General features: G+C 41.4%; 1 protein-coding gene across 1 annotated transcript; it reads right to left on the bottom strand.

The window, feature by feature from the left end:
• Window positions 1-9,275: 9,275 nt before the first annotated feature.
• Window positions 9,276-13,951, bottom strand: LOC307259643 (uncharacterized protein; the record flags this gene model as incomplete). The annotated part of the gene is made up of 6 exons (XM_080039585.1): window positions 13,814-13,951; window positions 11,774-12,111; window positions 11,060-11,135; window positions 10,612-10,690; window positions 10,021-10,195; window positions 9,276-9,902 (listed from the first exon to the last, which is right to left on the bottom strand). Exons 2-6 carry the CDS (start codon window positions 12,107-12,109, stop codon window positions 9,276-9,278), a joined length of 1,293 nt encoding a protein of 430 aa, XP_079895711.1. The 5' UTR covers window positions 12,110-12,111; window positions 13,814-13,951.
• Window positions 13,952-20,456: the final 6,505 nt, after the last annotated feature.

Below are 20,456 nucleotides of genomic sequence, written 5' to 3'. Positions count from 1 at the left end.
AATGTTTCCACCTAGCAGCGCTTGAGAGAAGCTGTCCCATTTGTCCCTCAAGGTAACACTGGTTTCTTTTAAATACAATTGGATAGCACTGCAGCAGTTTAACCTTCTTTATTATGTCCATGAGTTTAAGCATAAATAGGATATTAAAGGAAGGTAGGGAAGACCGGGTTTGGTTGGCTCACAGCTATTTTCTGATCCCTAAGTTTGTAGGTCACTGAAACGAAAATGTAACATCATTAGGTTTGCTTTCTGGGTCTTCCACTCATCCTGCAGCTTTGGTTAATTTATGAAGGTGTTGAATTTTGTTAACGTGGGACAAACGACCAAATGTATTTAGGGAGTTAATGTGGAACAATATATTTTTTATAATTGTTTTCTAAATATTAATTGCAAGTGATCGTCCTTCATTAAAAGTAATGTGAAGAAAAGTTGATATATTAAATGCATTTGATTTCAACGTAAAAGGCCACATAGCCTATCCCAGAAAATAAATTGATTAACTGAAGTTAACTTTGGTTTAAAAGTTGCATTTCCAGTTGCCTCCCCAAAGGTTATTGCTCAGGTCATGGTTTACATGATACAAGTGAACAAGTCCAAACTATCAACTGTCTGCTTTTATCACTACTCTGAAATTGAAAGATTGCCTAACTGTTGCCTAACTAACAGACTGGTCATGAAAGCAGTTCACTGCTAAAACATGAGGTGATCAGTAGATCTCCATTTTCTTCCACAGCAGTCCCAGTCCCAGCCCCTCCTTTTTTCTTTATCTCTGCATGATGTGGGTCAACTGAGTGCAGTTGTAGTAGTGTGAGCGTGAATGCAGTAGTGAGCTTGAGGCTACATGCGTATGCCAGACCCACCCCACTACCCCTCCACCCACACTGCCCTCTGTTTTACAACAATCTATGGCCATACCTCCTTCCCAGTCCTATTGTTATGAGTAACCAAATGTTATAGTTTGGCAGACATGCTCGTTGTGCAGAGTTATAACAATCATCAGCATGTCAGCCATTCATTTTAGCACATTGAATTACTCCGACTGAACGGCACAGCCACATCATCACGCTGATTCATCAGAGACAACACCGTACGGCTCACCCACTAACTACCGGTAAACAGTTTGGTTTACATGCACACTACAGGCCATTTATGTTAATCACCAGACTTAGCTTTTACTAAGTTTGCAGCACTTTGGTAGCTTTAGGGAAACCTCTCATTAGCGCCACAGAATAAAAGGAGGACATATGAGACACTTTCATTGTATGTTTTGTTTTTTTAAATGTGGTTTTCCTCCACCTCAAGCTCTTTTGTGGATTGAAACAACATTTTGGATCCAGTTCTGTGACCTTTCTGGTTTAGGAACAGAATCAAAACAGCATGTGGTGCCCAAGGTGGCCTCTAGAGCTGAAACAATTAGTTGATTGATTGTCAAGTCTAACTACAGAAGAGTTACAAACAACTATTTTGATGATCGATTACTTATGACTTATCTTTTGAGAATTATTGTTGTATTTCTTCTACTGTAGTATCATGGAAGACATGAAAAGTATACAATGAGATAACTGAAGAGAAATGAAGCAAATTGTCACTCATGAAAATATGTAACCAGACTTTGTTGGTAACCCCCCCCCCCCCCCCACACACACACACACACATGCACTCCCCAGCCAACTCTATTATGTAATGACACCTCAGCACATTTTATGACAACACCACCGATATTTCTATACAAGTACTCACTGAAAAACAAAGAACACACACAGAAGCGCTTACCCACACTGGCAAACAGTGATTTCCACTTGTCTGTGCAGTCAAAACAAATGAGGGCAATGCGGTGAGAGCTGTATGAACTAATCTATTATATTTCTGGAATGCCAGGCATTTAGTCTGCAGTTAATCACATGCCAATTTCGGCAAAGCACTAATTGTTGAGTCTCTCACAATTGTTTCCTTTCATTTCCCCAGCACTGTCCCCAACTAAATCACAATGTGACGTAAGCTGAGCGTATTAATGTGCCTTATTGTGCTCACATAAATATAACATGAGCACATCATTTAAGGCTTGATTTCAAGTGCTACCTACATTCCGTCACAGCTTTTTGATTCATCAAGTGTGCGGCTGATATATTTCATCACACTGACCCATTTTATTTCATTGTATCTGACAGGGGCTGTAAATCATCGCGGAAGATGCAGTCTCATGGGACTCCGCTGTCTTCACTTTACACACGAGCTGCTTGGACCTCAGTGTGATCCACGTGCGTGTGCTAAATCCAAACGGTCCACTAAGAATGCAAGCTTTAATGTCCAACTTTTAGTTACAATCATATGAAAAAGTTTGGGAACCCCTCTCAGCCGGCATTATAATTGACTCTGCTTTCACAAAAAAAATATAAAAGTGGTATGTCTTTAATTTACCAGGAACAGCTAAGTACTGGGATGTTTTCCAAACAAAGATTTTTTGAAAAGCAGTATTTGGTTGTATGAAATAAAATAAAATGTGAAAAACTGGCTGTGCAAAAATATGGGTACCCTTGTGGTTTTGTTGATTTTAATGCCTGTAACAGCATGTAAAACTGATGATTTTAAACACAAAGTTGGTTGGATTATGTTGTTAAGCCTTGAACCTCATAGAATTGTCTGTTTAATCATGAGAAAATGTATTTTAGGTGCCTAAATGCAAGTTGCACTTCTCTTTGACTCTCTGCTGAAGTGAGACAGAATGGGATCATCAAAACAGCTCCCAAAAGATCTTAAAAACAAAGACTATTCATTGTCATGGTTTAGGGGAAGGCTACAAGAAGCTTTCCCAAAGGTTTCAATTGTCAATTTCTACTGTAAGGAACGTTGTCAGGGAATGGAAGGACACAGGCACAGTTGCAGTTAAACCCAGGTCTAGCAGACCAAGAAAAGTACAAGAGCGGCATATGCGGCGGATTGTGAGAATGGTTGCACACAACCCAAAGATCACCTCCAAAGACCTGCAAGAACATCTGGCTGCAGATTGTGTATCTGTACATGGTTCTACAATTCAGTGCAATTTGCACCAAAACATCTGTATGGCCGGGTGATGAGAAGGAAGCCCTTTCTGCGCCCACGCCACAGATACAGTTGCATGGAGTATGCAAAAGCTCATTTAGACAAGCCAGCTTCATATTGGAAGAAAATGCTTTGGACTGATGAGACAAAAATTAAGTTATTTGGTCTTTATAAAAAGCAGATGTTTTGGTGCAAATTGCGCTGAATTGTTGAACGATGTACAGATGCACCATCTGCAGCCAGATGTTCTTGCAGGCCTTTGGAGGTGATCTGTGGGTTGTGTGCAACCATTCTCACAATCCTCCACCTATGCCGCTCCTGTTTTTTTCTTGGTCTGCCATGCCTGGGTTTAACTGCCACTATGCCTGTGTCCTTCCATTTCCTGACAACGTTCCCTACAGTCGAAATTGACAATTCAAACCTTTGGGAAAGCTTCTTGTAGCCTTCCCCTAAACCATGACAATGAACAATCTTTGTTTTTCAGATCTTTTGGGAGCTGTTTTGATGATCCCATTCTGTCTCACTTCAGCAGAGAGTCAAAGAGAAGTGCAACTTGCATTTAGGCACCTAAAATACATTTTCTCATGATTAAACAGACAATTATATGAGGTTCAAGGCTTAACAACATAATCCAACCAACTTTTGTTTAAAGTCATCAGTTTTACATGCTGTTACAGGCATTACAATCAACAAAACCACAAGGGTACCCATATTTTTGCACAGCCAGTTTTTCACATTTTATTTTATTTCATACAACCAAATACTGCTTTTCAAAAAATCTTTGTTTGGAAAACATCCCAGTACTTAGCTGTTCCTGGTAAATTAAAGACATACCACTTTTATATTTTTTTTGTGAAAGCAGAGTCAATTATAATGCCGGCTGAGAGGGGTTCCCAAACTTTTTCATATGACTGTATCATTCATAACACCCTCCCTTTGCCAACTATGTCTTCTCTACGAACATTTATTTTTTTCTGTGGTCAGTATATAATGTAGTCTAGTCTCTAGAGAATCTAGTGATTCCCTTTTACTCGCTGCACTTGAATAATTGAGCAGTTGTGTCAGATTGTGACATCACAAGCAGGCTCCCGGTAACACATTCAGGCCAAAGAAAATGATGAGGACGTTATTTGCCTGTAGCTTAGCCTTAGCCCAAATATAACAAACAAAATGTCATAAGATACACGTGTGTCCTTGAAAACAGAGTCCTGGTGTCTCCGTCTTTACCGGATCCCCGTGGTGATTAGAACCACAGATGTCGGGGCAGAGCAGCCTCTTCAACCCCACTCAGCAAGTCAGGTCAAATATGGGAACTCGAACAAGGCAGAAATAACATTGAAGTGACTCAGATTTCCATAGCAGGGCTGGTCATTCTGCGATTTTTAATGAGCATTAAGCTAGTTCTGGGACTATCGTCACTAAAATCCCTGAGGAATTGGGGTGAGCATGTGCTACTACTATGTCTTTGCATCCTGTGGGTGTGTGTCTGTGTGTGTAGTTGTAAAGTCACAGAGAGTGTGTCCTCACCTTGCGTGAGTTTTACTAGGAGTGCAGTGAGGGCATTATGGGGGAGGGAGGGTTTAGAGTAAGTGAATAAGCACCTCGTTGTGTCATCCCCTTCCTTACACACTAAGCACACACAGCAGATCTGGAAAGACACCCTTAAATCATTAACTTGTTAAAACCAATAAGGAGATGTGGAGCTACAATTGAAACCTACTCAACAGGGGATAAGAGGGCCAGTAAGTACATTATGAGCAATCCTATTGATGCACAGACACACACACACACACACACACACACACACACACACACACACACACACACACACACACACACGTGCTTAATTAATCCAAAACATGCTTGTTGGATACTCGGGGAAGTGAAGTTCCAAACACATTTAAGATGGAATAACAGTAACTGCATAACCTCTTATTTTATATTGCATTGTTGAAGGGAGCCTGAGCTCAAGAATTTCATTGCACGACTGCTGTTGTTATTGTTGTGCATATAAGCAAATAAGCAATCTTGAATCTTGGAGTGTGAAACTTCTCTCGAAATAAAATGGTCAAGTGAAAAACACATCAACCATAAATACATAGGTGGAGCTTGGGAGAAAAATAATCATTATTTTTCAAAACAAATGGAGAAACATAGCAAAACATGCTTCCAAAAACAAAGTAAGGGTCAAGTCTCCTCCATGTGCCCTCCACGAATACTCTTCCTGTCCTTTTCCTCTTGCCCCTGGTTTCCATCCTCCAGAAGAGAAAGAGGGGGAGTAGTAGCAGAAGGGGGAGATGGAGGGGCAATGGCTTCTCTGCTAAAAACTGCATGGATACAAGGGGGGGCCAAGTGGGAGGGATGGAGGGAAGGCGGTCTCTGTTATTGTAACGTAGCACAGTCAGTGTGTCAGAGACAGGCCCATCACAAAATCAGCCAGTAAGTGTGTCAGAGCGTGCAGAGGGGAGTGGCGCACGCATGTGCATCTGTTTTTGTGACTATGTGTGTGTGTGAGTGCAGCATGGCTGATTTCATCCCGTCTGAGCAGGGTGAAATCTAACCACACCCTCCCTAAAATGTGCCACTATCGTGCCCATGTGCACGCAGTGCTCGAGCCGAGAGAAAATGGAATTTTACTAAAATGTTATCTAGTGTTATTCTATATAATGTGAATTTCTTAGAGACAAAATTCTTTGTGTGTGTGTATATATATATATATATATATATATATATATATATATATATATACATATATTATTATATATATCTATATATATATATATATATATATCTATATATATACATTATTATATATATCTATATATATATTATATATAGTTAATGTATATATATATATATATATATATATATATACATTATTTAAAGCAGCCCATCTTTACATTGGTGAAGCTGCAACCAGAAAATATTATGTTTACAGCTTCCACCATTGACTTACAGTATACTGTTATGTGAAAAATCACATTAAAGACATTGTGTTACATAATAACTAGCAGTGTTTTGAGTTGTCTATTGATCATGTAGCGGAGAGATAAAATCCCCATTTGTGTTTTGTATAAAAAAATGACATCACTGGTAAGTTGTATGAGCTTTAACTGGAGCACAGGACACTGGTGAGATCAGTGAGGTTAACCTATAACTCTCGCTCCTTGAGACCCTGATTTTTTTTAGAGGGACTGAAATTTGCATTCCTCGTTGCAGAGATCAGCCTTGATCCAGTTTGGCTGCTCGGTTACGGTGTCAGCAGTGCACAGCAGACACAACCTGGCAAGGCTCTTCTCTACTTCCCATACCAAGTATTTATTCATTGTGATCTCACGGGGAAAAAAAACCCACGTGAACACAAGCACACATATACTAGAGTAATGTTTGTGCTCCTTATAAACAGCTGGTTGGTAAAATCAACTACCGCCCCCCCCCCCCAGTACTGCCAGTGAGATTACCGAGACTGTAGGCTCACACCCTGCTGCCACCCCTCCTATTACTACCCTTTATCCCCCGGCCCCCACACACAAGCTTCAAAATGTACAGTCTCTAAGTCTGCACCCCATTGAGTCTCACATCTGTTCAGTGAGAGCTGCTTTCCAAAACAAGTCTTATTTAACATTGTTGCTTTTTATATCAAAAATAAAATATAAAGTATAAAAATACTTAAAATTGTACAGGCACACAGTTTAAATTTTCAAAAATGTGTTGTTTATTAAAAGATTTTTTTTCCTTTTCGTCATTATTGAAAAAGTAGACAGAATAGTAATACCATGTAAAGATGGTGTGAGAGAAACGACAGAGTTAAGTTTAGAAAGAAAACATACTAACAGGATTGAGAGGAGAGGGGAAGGGCAGGCGAATGCTGCAGAGTGGGGGGAGGGAAGGGTGGGGGGTTAGGGGGGCTAGTCAGCTTTTACAATTTCAAAAGAATAAGAAAAAGGCAGCCAAAATAAACAAGACAAGTCTGACCAATCAGCAGTGGTCGATGCAGTAGAAAATGTACATGAAAAAAAGAAACATGAACAATGAAAAATAAGTGCAATTGGTTTCTCTGTCAAACCATAAACTGTATAAAAACAGGAGTAGGTTGGAGGACAGCCCCTGGCCCCTGGTGGAGAGTCAGCGTCTGGCATATCACATGTTGGCAATTCAAGACGGTCTGATAGTCTATGACCGGGTTTGTGCACTCCTTATTCCGCAAACTTAGGCAGTAACATGGAGGCTGCCGGTGGCTCTGTGTTCACATGTGGTGCTTTTTTCCTAGGAGTCTGGTATACAGATTTTCCTCCTCTATATTTATGTAAATAGCATATTAACCACCCATACCAATTCAGAAATACCTGTCTTATATATATTATATTTACAATACTTTTGCAATATGCGTAAATCCAATCATGTCGCTAAAACTCCCTTTCTACATTAAGAGGAATATTCTGAGCAGATTTCCAAATAAAGAGAGAGGGCTTTTATCAAACATCTAATCTAAATTACAACTGGAATTAGAATAACAATAGCAGCAGTAGAGGGTGGCGCAAATAAGGATTTCCTCCCTCACATTTATATTTTCATTTTTTTTCAAGTTTTCAAGAGCACCAGTTTTAAATGCAGTTCAGTGTGTTCCTCTGTTGGTCAGAACCAAAAGAAAAGCCCCAAAAGGAAGGCTTCACTTCACGACTACATGACAAATAGTAGCCACTGCTGTTGGTGTGTGTAAACAATGGAAATGTGCACAGTTTGGATGAGCTGTGCCGATGTCGGTGTAGAACTAGATCTGGACTCCAGTTTTTAAGCAGTAGATAAAAGTTTGATGATACTGTTGGTTTGGACACTGTAACTTTGGAAGCAGAATGAAAATGACTACATGTAGACTTTCATGATTGAATGTGTGTACTGGTTTTGTGAAACAAAAACCAAACAATCAAAATGCAGTACCAATGCACTGACAGCACCAAATGCTTTTTTGTTTTGAACACATCTTATTTGGTAAAAGGCACAGTAGTCCAATCATAAGATATCACACCCTTGTTTCCCCCCCTCATTATAGCAAAAAAACAAAATACACCAGCTGTCAACAGCATCTTCCCAATCGCCTCAAACAAACTGTAGGCCAAACTATGCTAGCGCACAGCAGGTTACTGTATATTCAGCTGCCCAATAAATAAAAATAAATAAATAAATGCAGTGTCTGTTCTACACATGAATAAATTAACGGTGGGACTCAGGAGTCACATGTCTTTGAGTGGTCCTTGTTTTGTTTGTTTTTTTGCCTCCGTCTGACACTGATTGCCTGTCAGTTTTGTTTTTGTTGCAGTGGAAGTCCGGGCATCTGATCCACAGGATCACTTCTGATCGCTGTGATGTCAAATGCAGATCTGCCAGCCTGGTGCACACTTCTTGGATTACAATTGTGAGTTGATGACATCATTTTTCCCCCCACAGTCTCCGATGACTCCTAACACACCACACGTACAGTATATATTGCTGTGTTCCGTACACTGTATTTCTCACATAACTAGTTACAAGATTTCCAATGACTTCAGTGTAATTTTTCCTCTTTTAAGCCAAGTGCTTCAATTCTATCTACAAGTGAATGGAAGATCAAATGTCCCTCTGCCACCATAAGAATGGAATCAAATTCTGCTCACACTGCCTAGCTCAATCTGAATTGAATCCTAACTAGTTACCTCATCATAATACACCTCGGAAGCTTTTGTTCTGAATATTGACATAGGCTTTTCTAAAAACAGATTGAGCGTATCCTTCAAGTTGGATGTCTGCAGAATGTCTCTGAATGTATTGATTGCGTTCAGCCTGAGGAGAAACTATGATTTGCTCCTTGAACATTCTTCAAAATCTCTATCGATCATTACTCCGTAGGCTGCAAATAACCTTTGAGCATTAGGTGTTCTTTCCTATAACCCCTCATCCACAATTGCTTTTGTGCACATGTATATATTATTATGTATCTGTGATTATCTACCCTGATAGATGTGATTTATTAAAAAAACACATTATGTCCTGTTGTTTGAAATAACTGTCTTGATGAGGGGTTGTGTATGATCCGTCATTGTCTTTAACGTGTATCACCTCCAATTCTTTTCCTCCACTTCCTCTCTTTAATAAGTTTATAAATCACAGGCCTTCAGCCTCTTCCCTTCTTCCTCACACAGCAGCTTCTTGCCCGCTGGCGGATCAAAGCAACGCTGCCAGATCTTAGATTGTTCAGTGCATCAGGTCTCTGAGGGCAGAGGCTTGAGCGTGACAAGAGGGGACTGATTTTGAACCCTACAGGTCTCGTTGTTCTCGCCCTCACTCTGTTGTCTAGCAACAGGCTCGCTTGGGCACAGGATGGCTGGCTTATTCAAATAATTTTTGGGGTGCTTGCGAGTTGTGGTAGAAGAGATAGAGCAGTCTTGCATGGCTGGACGGCCCCTTCTTCTGGACTGGGGGACGGCAGGGACGGCAGCGACTACCACGACGTGCTGGTTTTCATTGTTCAGCGCTCCTGTTGGGCCCTCATGTGAGGGACAGGCCTTACGCGGGGACGGGATGGGGGCAACGTGGACCCAGGTCAGGCTGGGCTCAGAGCTGTGACCTGCTTTGTATTTGGATAGCTCGCCCGGTTCCTCAGTGTCACAGTCCTTTCCCTTTGTGTCCTCATTGGGCTGGCTGCTACTGGCCCCATCAGGGGGATCTGGGTTTGCATCAGATGCCGTTGACGGAGGAGGAGGGGGGCTGTCCCTTTTAGCGCCATCTTGCTTCTCTGCCCTCTTCTCCTCTCCGCTGATACGAGGGCACTTGACTATCACCGGGGAAGGCGTGGAGGAGTTTGTACCTGTCCAGCTGAGTCTGCGCTTCTGCAAAATGAGCAGGAGAACAGTTCGAAAGTGAATATATAGAACTTAATTTATTAGGTGGTGTTGGCGGAAGGAAGAGTGTGTCTGTGTGTGTGTGTGTGTGTGTGTGTGTGCTCACCTTGACGGGAATATGTGACTGATCCTTGTGCTTGTGCGACAGGCCGGAGCTGGAAGTGTCTGGGAGGGAGCGAGCGGGGGAGGTGGCGATGCTGGAGGCTGGCTGAGCGCTGATCTGAGGAAACCAAAGCTTCAGCATCATCTCCACCTGGAGCAGAGTGTTCAGGTATTTCTCTCTACAAATAGAAATAGAGAAAGGTTAAAAAAAAGAACAAATATTTTATAGTAAGGAGCAGCTCACAATACAACTGTTTTTCTGCGTACGAAAACATCTGGACGGCTATAGTCCTGCACATTTGGCACATGGATCTCTAGACAAATGTTCTTCAGCAGTTTTGGTGTTCCATCATCTGCACTGCTGGTGAATGCTGTAACTCTACCTACCCCAAGGGCTGTTCAATAAAACATGAAACGGGGCATGAGGCTTGAAATGGAAGAATACCTCACTCTGGTCTCTTCTCGTTATAACTTGATTTGATAACAATTTACACGCTAGAAAAATGAACTAAGATGTATTGTCTAGTGGTGCAGGGGCAGCATGAGAATGAGTAACAGTTACAAACATTTAAGGGATATATGAATGACATCTTACCCACTGTGAGGTCGTTGTAATACCCCCACAATCCTCCGGATTCGATCCATGGCAATGCTCTGCTGGAAACTACTCAGACCTATCAATCAAATAAATAATCCCCCTGTCAGAATTTGCACTCTTAAGACTCCATAGTAACAAAAAATGCATGCACATGTAGATATGCACTGTCTCTGACAATAACACATGTCACTTTCATTTTGTGATATCGGTAAACTAGCGAGCTGATGACTCAGCCCTAAGACTGCCGCTTCGCACAGGCTGCACTTTGGACTACATCAATAGGCTGCGTCAATACAGGCTGCTACATTAAACAATTTTTTTTTTAAAGTACACACACTAATACAATGGACTGATCAGATCGTATAAACCAGTGTTCAGCATCTACAACGTCAGCTGCCAGTCACCACACATGCTTATCTGCTAGCAGTGCTGTTGGTATGCTTACCACGGTCGAAACGTCCGTTCTTCAGTCCATTCAGCAGCTCCAGCAGGGGCCTGACAAAACCCTGTAGCTCAGCACACTGACAGAGGAAGAGAGAGAGAATATAGATTACTACAGAGTTTGGGGGGTTATGCCTCAAATTAATCTGCTGGGCTTTCCCCTGCACACACACTCAGGGTTACAACACATTTTACATTTCAAAATTCCAGACTTTTCCATACTGTTATTTCCAGACTTCTTGGCTAGATTTTTCAGTCCATATTTGGCATGTGAATACATAAAGTATAAATAAAGAGTTCTGAAGCATCGACCCAAGTCAATCTCTTTGCGCAGACTCAAGACCAAGTTTAAAAAACTAAAAGGTTCATTTGGAAATTAAAGAGTCACCAGACGTTTTCGGCGAAAGGTTTCAGTTGTCTCCATGGGAACCAGACACCATCCTCCAGTCAGCTTGTTTAGTTGCATATCATCCGACCGATACAAAGCGTTAACCAGCTTGTTTTGATTTGTATTTTTATCTACTATATTTTAGAGAGTAGGGAGGGACTAAAGTCTGGAAACACAAATACTCTTTTCTTTTTTCCCATACTTATCCAGACCTGGAAATAACGCATACGCATTAAATTCCATATTTTCCCATACTGTGCAGGAACTCTTTCCCGTCATCCCATCTTCGCATCACTGTGTTTTTTCTGGGCCCTCTACTCGGTCCGTTACCTTTTGAGCAAACAGCAGGTCTCCGTGCGATTTTGGGATCTGGCTGGCGGGCTCCAAGCTGATGACGCAAGCCGCCTTGCTGCCGCTCTCCGACTCGGACTCTTCCTCTTTATCCGTGAAGCCGTCGCACGTCCACTGTGACCCGGGACTGTCTGAGCCTCTGTCTCCTGCGGGCGCCGCCACGGCCCCTTTGCCCATGACGACGGAGGAGGAGCCGTCCATTAGGAAGACCTCAGTGTCATCCTCCGCCTGCTCCGAGTCGCTGCACAAGAGGCTGTCGCCGGAGCTCATGGAATCGAACGAGGGCTGAGAGGAAGTGCTGCCCTGGGACTGCATTGCTGTTTGGGCAGTAGAAGTTTTGGGTTATTATGAGTCAAGTCAATTCCACTTAGAAAAAGAGACAAACAAAATGGCTTGGCTGAACACTCAAAACCAGCATGAACACTCAAAACCAGCATGATTTAAGTTTTAAGAGAGTCATCATGGCAAATGGTGACATACAATAAGTGGGAGGCACGTCAACAAAATCATCATCTCTGAGAACTGCTTCCGTTGGGAAATGCTCCAATATTTTCTCTCCCAAAAATAATAACCCCAATTACTCAAAATGGTGGTGGGTGGGTATACCATTGCCCTAGTTTTAACATGGTGCAGAGTGGGACTGGGGGTAGGCAGCAGTAGGCACACAATGGTAGTGCATGTCTGGCTCCCATTGAGGAGATTGGAGACTGGAAAGGAGAGTAAAATCGTGAGGGGGATGGGAGCTTGTAGAGTAGTGAAATCAGAATAGGCAGTCTCTCTCTCTCTCTCTGCCTCTGGTACTCGCTCTAGCCCCTCCTCTCTGTCTCGGGCTTGCTCTCCATCCCCCCTGCTTGGATTCTCTCTCTCTCACTCAAACACACACAAACCTCTCTCTCTCTCTCTGCGCTCTCCCTTCAGCTCATCCTGTTCGTTATGCACAGAAGCCCGTTGCTCCTCTTCTACAGACCAGCCCTCCACCACCACCATCTCCTCCTCTACTTCCTCTCTTCTTACTCACATTTAACATTCTTTATCTCAGGCCATGTGCCTCTATCTTTCCCTTTTTTTGATCTCTTTCTCTTGGAGTAATCTCTAAGTGCCGGCTGGTCTCTCTGATTCCACAACACATTTGGGCAAATTAGAGGGGTCAGAGGAATGCACACACACACACACACACACACACACACACACACACACACACACACACACACACACACACACACACACACACACACACACACACACACACACACACACACACACACACACACACACACACACACACACACACACACACACACACACACACACACACACAGAGATTTTAACAGCACATGAAATCAAGTCTTAATCTCGCCCACAGACAAAGGAGAGGGAGACAGTGCACACAGTGTTTAGAACAATCCCATCAAGCCTTTTTTAGTTTGTATAGGTGGCTTCCATTTAGGCTAGCTGTTTCCTTTTAAAACTAAATTGTCACGTTGTTTACATTCAGGCTGCATGAGTAGCGGAAGAAGAACACAATGGTTATATTGGCACAACCTATGGTGGCTGGGGGTGAAGTGGGTGGGGAGGTGATGGTGCATGTGTCGGGTAGGCTACAGTCTGCAAAGGTAGGCACGGACCATGAGGCTGCGTCTCAGGTGTTGGCTGCCTGTACGTGTCTGCGCACCACAACACTAACTAACACACTGCATGTTTTGAGAATAACCTAGGCCTACATGTTCCGTAATTGTTGTAACAATGTTTCATGGTTTTAAATGACACGAAAACACAATATCAGATACAAAACTAATGTGGCAATATTAAGCCCTCGAAACCGCAAATTACATGCATAATCAAACTAAATAGCGCAAAACCGCATAATAATAATATAAATATGATTTGGGCTAAATTAACAGAGTGTACCGGGAGGAGCACATAGGATAGTGGGACAGGAAATTCCTCTAGGCTAGCCACTAGCCGGATAACTTCGGGAAACTATAGCCATTTAACAAAAAAGCCTTTGGAGACACTCACCTTCAGTAATATGAGATTAAGTCAGCAGCTGCCAGAAACTGTCGCAAATAGCTCTATCTCCGGCCTCCTTGATAAGACGGATCCGTCAGTACGCACTCCGTAGCTGGAGCTGCATCGGGGCGCCCTGCATCAGCTCTCTGTACCACACACACCTCCCTGCCGTTCATCGGTTAGTGTCTCTTCTAGCTCTTTCTCGATGCAGTTTACGAGCGTCAACATGTGCACGCATCCACGTGCCCACGTTTTGTGCGCATCCTATTGGCTGCCGTCCCGGCGGAGGGGTTCGCGATTGGGCAGTCGTTCCAGCCAGTGATTGCTTTACTAGCCGCTGATTGGAAGGCGGCCCGGGGCATCTACGGTCCTGCCCACTCATGTTTAGCCCGTGTGTGTGTGACGGGCACGGCTGCTATACTACAGCGAGCGAGAGACTGAAGCAATGTGGTGTAAACCATGGTGTGCCCGAGAGACGCACATATGTTTTATGCACCCAATGCACAGTATTTATGGCCCCGCCTCCTCACATTCAATCCCATAACACAATATCACGTGACTTCTGAACGAGCCAGAAAATTAAAAAACCTTGTGAGACCCAACTCCCCCGATTAAAGGCTACTGATTTGTTTTGATCTATCTATCTATCTATCTATCTATCTATCTATCTATCTATCTATCTATCTATCTATCTATCTATCTATCTATCTATCTATCTATCTATCTATCTATCTATCTATCTATCTATCTATCTATCTATCTATCTATCTATCTAGGCCTATCTATCCATTTCTTATTAAGGCCTAATAGATATGGATGCATGTCGAGACTATGATCTAAATTTATTCTACCTTACTACATTTAAAGCCTGACATTTTTTCTTAAATAACAGGGACCAGCCACACCTCACCACACATGGCATTATCACCATTTGATAGTTATAGTAGAACAGAGCACACATGTTACTTTTTACAGAATCAGTCTTCAGGCAATAACAATAACACTCTAATTGATTTAATTACTTGGTTGTCAACTCTGACAACCAAGTAATGATAATTTTGACCTCCATGGCTCCCTCAACCTTTCTTCAGCATTTCTATATGGCTCTTTCCAAGTTAAGTGACTCATCCATTGACCTAAAGCTAATTTGAAAATCTTTTAAGGGAAAATACCTACAAGATGAAACATGTCCAATAATGGGTCACAAATATCACATTCTAAATGGGTGTCAGTAGGCCATATTGTCAGAAATAGGTAAAACTTTTTTATTCAGACATGACTCAATCAAATCTGAGATATCTTTGCAATAGTACCTTTTTATTTTCAAAGTTTTTTTTTAATTGAAAATGTTTTTAATTCGAACAAGTAAATAATAAAAAAAAGCAATAATAAACAATAAAATAAATGAAACAAGTGGACAGTTACAATAAAGTAATATTTACACACAATGAAAATAAACTGTCTTACACTTGCTTTACCTGTTCGAAAAGGGGTGAGAAGAAGAAAACTTATTTAATCTCACCCCCTCTCCCTGATTTATATATCTATAATGACTATTGGCTTCCTTATTAATGATATAATAATAATCAAAAAATAATAATATATATTAATATATATTAGGGTTATCGTTATATTGTTTAAGTTTCGTATTCCTCACTGCTGTTGTGACATTTTCTGTATTTTCTTTTCCTGTCTTGAACGTTAAATTGCACAAACAGGCGCCACGACTCAAATATTTATTGTCACGCACATCCCCAGCATATCATTCTTTTACAAAACGATTTGTCATTTCTCAGGTACTATAACTAAACATATAGGAGTTTAAAGATGAACAATGAAATGGTAATAAAGTTGAAATTTATTTTCTTTAATCAGAAATGTGATGGTTTATTCTATTTTATGTCATTGTAGCTCTATTGTTAAATTATTATCGTTATTACATCAAAATGGAAGTTCTGGGGTTTTAACCACAATGTGGCAAGTAAATTTCCACGTCGATATATGACCTACCCCCTAAGCTTCCTACAAAGTCAACTCACTGACCCACTCTTGCAACATGCAATGCAGTATAGCAGCATACCCTACAAACACACACAAACCATACGCAATTAGTCTTAGACTCGTCATATGCATTTCCTCTCCTTGATACACTTTTTTATTTTATTTTAATCTCAAGACAGTTATGCTGGCTTTACTGGTATTTTTAGTTATGAAATTCCAGGTTTAAGCATGAGGTCTGGTGGATGCCTTTAAGCGCCTTGTATGTTGCCACCAGGGATGAAGGGGCTTCCCTTCCCCCATCTATACATACAACATACTCAGGAACTCACTGACCCAGCTCCTCAACTCACGCACAACAGGCTTGGTGTCCTTGGGTGATTGACACTGCCCTATTTTGACTATTGTGACTCCACAGTGTCACTCAGTAACCTTAGCACCAGGTGAGCATATGCACCAACCCCCTCCCCCTATTGTGAAAACTCAACAGTTAAGGTTAACCTTGGGTAATGGTAAACCTGGGGAAAGGCTCTTGTTTGTATATACATAGCACGGGACCAGGTCGATAGAAAAAGATGTCCATCCCCCATAGCATTCCACTGCAGCATGTGAACTCAAAGAACCTCCTCTGAGTTCATGGGTGTTGGAGACCACCCCCATCATTTCCATCAACCTTCTCCCTTACGTCCCATCCCCCAACTGGTTTCAGTGTGTTTTTCTCCCCAGTCCCTTCTCATTACCGTCGCTTGTGTTAACATGCTCGAGAATTCAATAAGTGATAATGTTAAGAAGCCCAAACCCATGGATATTGCTTTTGTCACTGGAGTGGGTCAAAGTTTGGGACGTCAAATTGGCCCTCAATATTTAAAATACAGACTTTCTCTTTTAGGTCACTCATATCAGTAATCGTGTGATGCATTAACATCAATAATATCACCTCTGAAGTGATTCGTAGCTCCACGGATGAGGCGTGTGTCCTCGGGTGACCTGTAGGCACGCAGAGCAGGCAAAGCTTTGTTTTATGTCAGGATAGCCTGATACATTCACCCTTAATAGAATATATTATTGTTGTGGTTCCGCATAGGACATTTTAGTTGAAGGCTTGCTCATAGTGAAAGCATGCAGGAGTTCCTTTCGGGTCAAATGCACAAGTAGCTGTGGTGAGAGCTAGACACCACAGCAGGAATCTGACCTGCCTGAGGGAAGGCAGTGGCCTGAAGCGACACTCAACTTTAAACTGTTTCTACTCTGGGTGTTGATGTTAAACAAAGCAACATATTGTATTTCAACTGGAAGCCAGGCCAGTCTTCTTCTTCCCTCCTATTCTCAAATAGAGGAATTGTAATACTTTCTGGTATATTACACTTTAATCAAATGAACACCTTTCTTGTGTTTATGCTAATAGCTGTATATTGCCCAGACATAACTGACAAGCTGGAACAGTACTGTCAAATTACTGTTTCAAATTTTAATAACAAAGGCAGTCGCCTACTTATTTGGTTAAAGCAACTCAATAAATAGTGATTATTCTCTTTAGCAATAGTATTGTTTGATTGATTAAAAGCTTGAAAGAAATGGTCATACAGAAAATAATGATATTACACTAAATAGAAAGCTATACATGCATGACACACCATTGAAGATTGGGATTACATGGGCACACATTGGGATTCCATGTCCGAAAAGGGGAATGAGTTCACATTTGATTAACCCCACCCCTTCTCCGTAAATCATTGTTAAAGGTGCAGTGTGTGATATCTGAATATTTAGTGGCATCTAGTGGTGAAAGTTGTAGAATGCAACTTTGTAACCCCTAATTTTAGAAAAATTATAGAAGCTACAGTGGCCTGCTCGGGCAAGTAACGAGTTACTAAAGATGGCATTATGCACCACTGCCTCAAGTCTTTCCATAATATCAATAGATGGTTTTAGTTATTTATTCTATAGTACTTCATAAAACCCATTTTAAAAATGCACATGGCCATTAAGTTGGTCCATTCTTTGCTACTGTAGAACCATTGCAGTGCAAAATGTCAGCCTCCGTGTAGGGTGACCCGCTCATGTAGATATATAAAAGGCTCATTCTAAGGAAATAATGGAAAAACTTTACTTTTATTTTCAAGCAATTACACTAAATAAAACATACCTATGATAGTATATAGGCCTACCATTTCTACCAAGTCTTTTCTGCAAAATGCCAATGAATTCTATACACTGCTCCTGTAAGCTTCCTCAGTCATAATATTTTTTATATTATTGACAACTCTATCTCCATCACAAACTGGTCCTTTTGAGATAGTTATTGGTCTATTGGTTCTGCATTGACATGGGCCTTCATTTTCATGCACTAAAATAGTCGTATAGCCTTACGATCATTTCTAGGCCTAGCCTACTAATTGACCACAAATTACTACAATTATTAAGATCGATGGAGAAAAGCTCCTCTTCCTGCCGAGGCTGCAGCGTTTCGCCTCCTACGCTCACGTTTACGGTGAAGGTGTTGCGCCGAAAGCTGTGACCTGCCAGAATGTGTGACCCTAGAGGGCGCTGTTCTTATTTCTTAACTGATAACGAGCCAGTCTCACAGTGAAATGTTTTAATAATTATGTTGGTCCACAGCTCAAACATAGTAGTTTTACAAAAACAGCCCTGCAATGAGAGATTATTAAATTGTTTGCTTCCAATTTAAATGATTGAACAGTGGAAAAAGTAGGCCTAACCTACACATTTCACTGTGATGGGTAACTGGGTTGGTTATTCACCTTTAAAAAAACAAAACAACAATCTTACCATTTCAGTGCCAATTGTGAGAAACTTCTACAATTTGCGCAATGAACCAACGTTTTTACATAGCCTATATTTCACTATGAGACTGGGTCACACATTCTGGCAGGTCACAGCTTTCGGCCGAACACCGGGACTTGTCTGTTGATCACTACAACAGAGGGGATGATCACATGTCGGGAAAATACTCTGGTAGATTTGTGAATGAAGTCAGCCGACACGCCCCGCTGCGAAGACGCGGCCAATGGTGTGTGAAAACATTGTAACCACGCCCCCTCCATGGAACGCTGAGCGACCAATACTGGGGTCGACAACGGTTATCGCTGTTGCATAATTTCGACTGAAGCGCTTCAGGTTTGAGCGAGCCGGTACCTGTGTGAAAAGATGGACTGCAGCGACAGACAGAGTAGCTGGAGAACCAATGAAACAGCAGCTTTAGAGCTTGCGTTCAGGTGAGAAATATATTCATCATCGCTCAAAAGTTAGGCTCCAGATCTGTTTTGAGTTAGGCGAACCTATTGGGCCTATAATAATAAAGTCGAGATCGCCTTCTGATTTAAGTTTTCTCACAAGGATAGGCTACTTAGGCCTACAGAAAAAAGAAATCCAGATGGACTAGGCTACTAATGAGAACTGTAGGCTAACAATAAAATAAAATAAAATAGCCAAAGTTATTGTAGGCCTAATTTAAATAGGCCTATCCATCTATCTATCTCTATAGGGTAATTTATTAATTTTTAACAAGTTTATTCTTGAGACCAGCATGTGATGTAGGCTAATTTAGATCAGAGACTCTCGGCTGGATTGCCGTTGAGATGTAAATGGAACATCCACCATAAAACACAATTTCGATATTCCAGTGATTTATATAGGCTATAGCCTAGGCCTAGGCATTGTTAAATAGCTAGCTTAAATAAATAAATAGGAAGAATTTCCACAAAACTTAATTTGACGAGGCAGTTACGTGGCATTTAGCAGTTGTTCCATCCACAAGGAAAGGACTCGTGTGGGTTTAAGGCTATAGCCTAATTTGTAAAATGTATCTGTGAATCATTATTCCCCCTTAAAATTGCCACCGTGGCACCGCTAGGCCTAGCCTACTTACTTTCATGAAGCAGTACTAGGATTATAACCAATCTTTACATTACAGTGTTATATGAAGGAATGACACATTGAATATTATGATTCAGGGTGGATTTTTCCGAAGAAACCACCTTAAAATGTGTCACGTGGAGAGGGCTCCCCCTCGTGTTCAAAGCCGAACAAGTCCAATAATATCTTCTGTAGCCTACAATATGTTCAGTTGATAGTTTATGTAACCTTTTTAATATACATGCTATCACAAATCAGAAATGGAACATATTTTAACACAATTCTCAGCAATTGTTCAGACTACAAAAACCTGAAATATTTGGCTAGTAGGCCTATACAAAATGACAGGATGGGCTGTGCAGAGAATTAAAGATGAAAATAAAAACATGCTTTTTTTCACAGCAGACATTTTGGAGAAGCAGATGTTACTAATGATATTGTATAATGGTGCTTAAGTGTCCCCGTAAGCCATGGCAATGTGACACCCTGAAACTGTGACAACTCATATAGGCCTATTTAAAGATGCTGTAAGCGGAATGGTTCTTTTAGCTAACTTCCTGTCAGTAAGTCACTACATTAATGCACTGCGGTCTTCAAGCAGCTAGTTATCTAGCATCATCTCAGATCCATATGTGTGATAAAACATGATAAAAACCATCAAAACAGACATTGGGAAGGATTTTCACCTGCCCATTGTGGGCGCATAAACATTCACCCATCTGTTGCTCTGGCGTGCACCGGCAGTGAGACCATGAGTGAGACGGGTCTCGATTTGTAG

Source organism: Ammodytes marinus, assembly GCF_949987685.1.
Source record: "Ammodytes marinus genome assembly, chromosome: 13".
NCBI lineage: Eukaryota > Metazoa > Chordata > Actinopteri > Uranoscopiformes > Ammodytidae > Ammodytes > Ammodytes marinus.
This window is presented reverse-complemented; position numbering and strand designations above follow the sequence as displayed.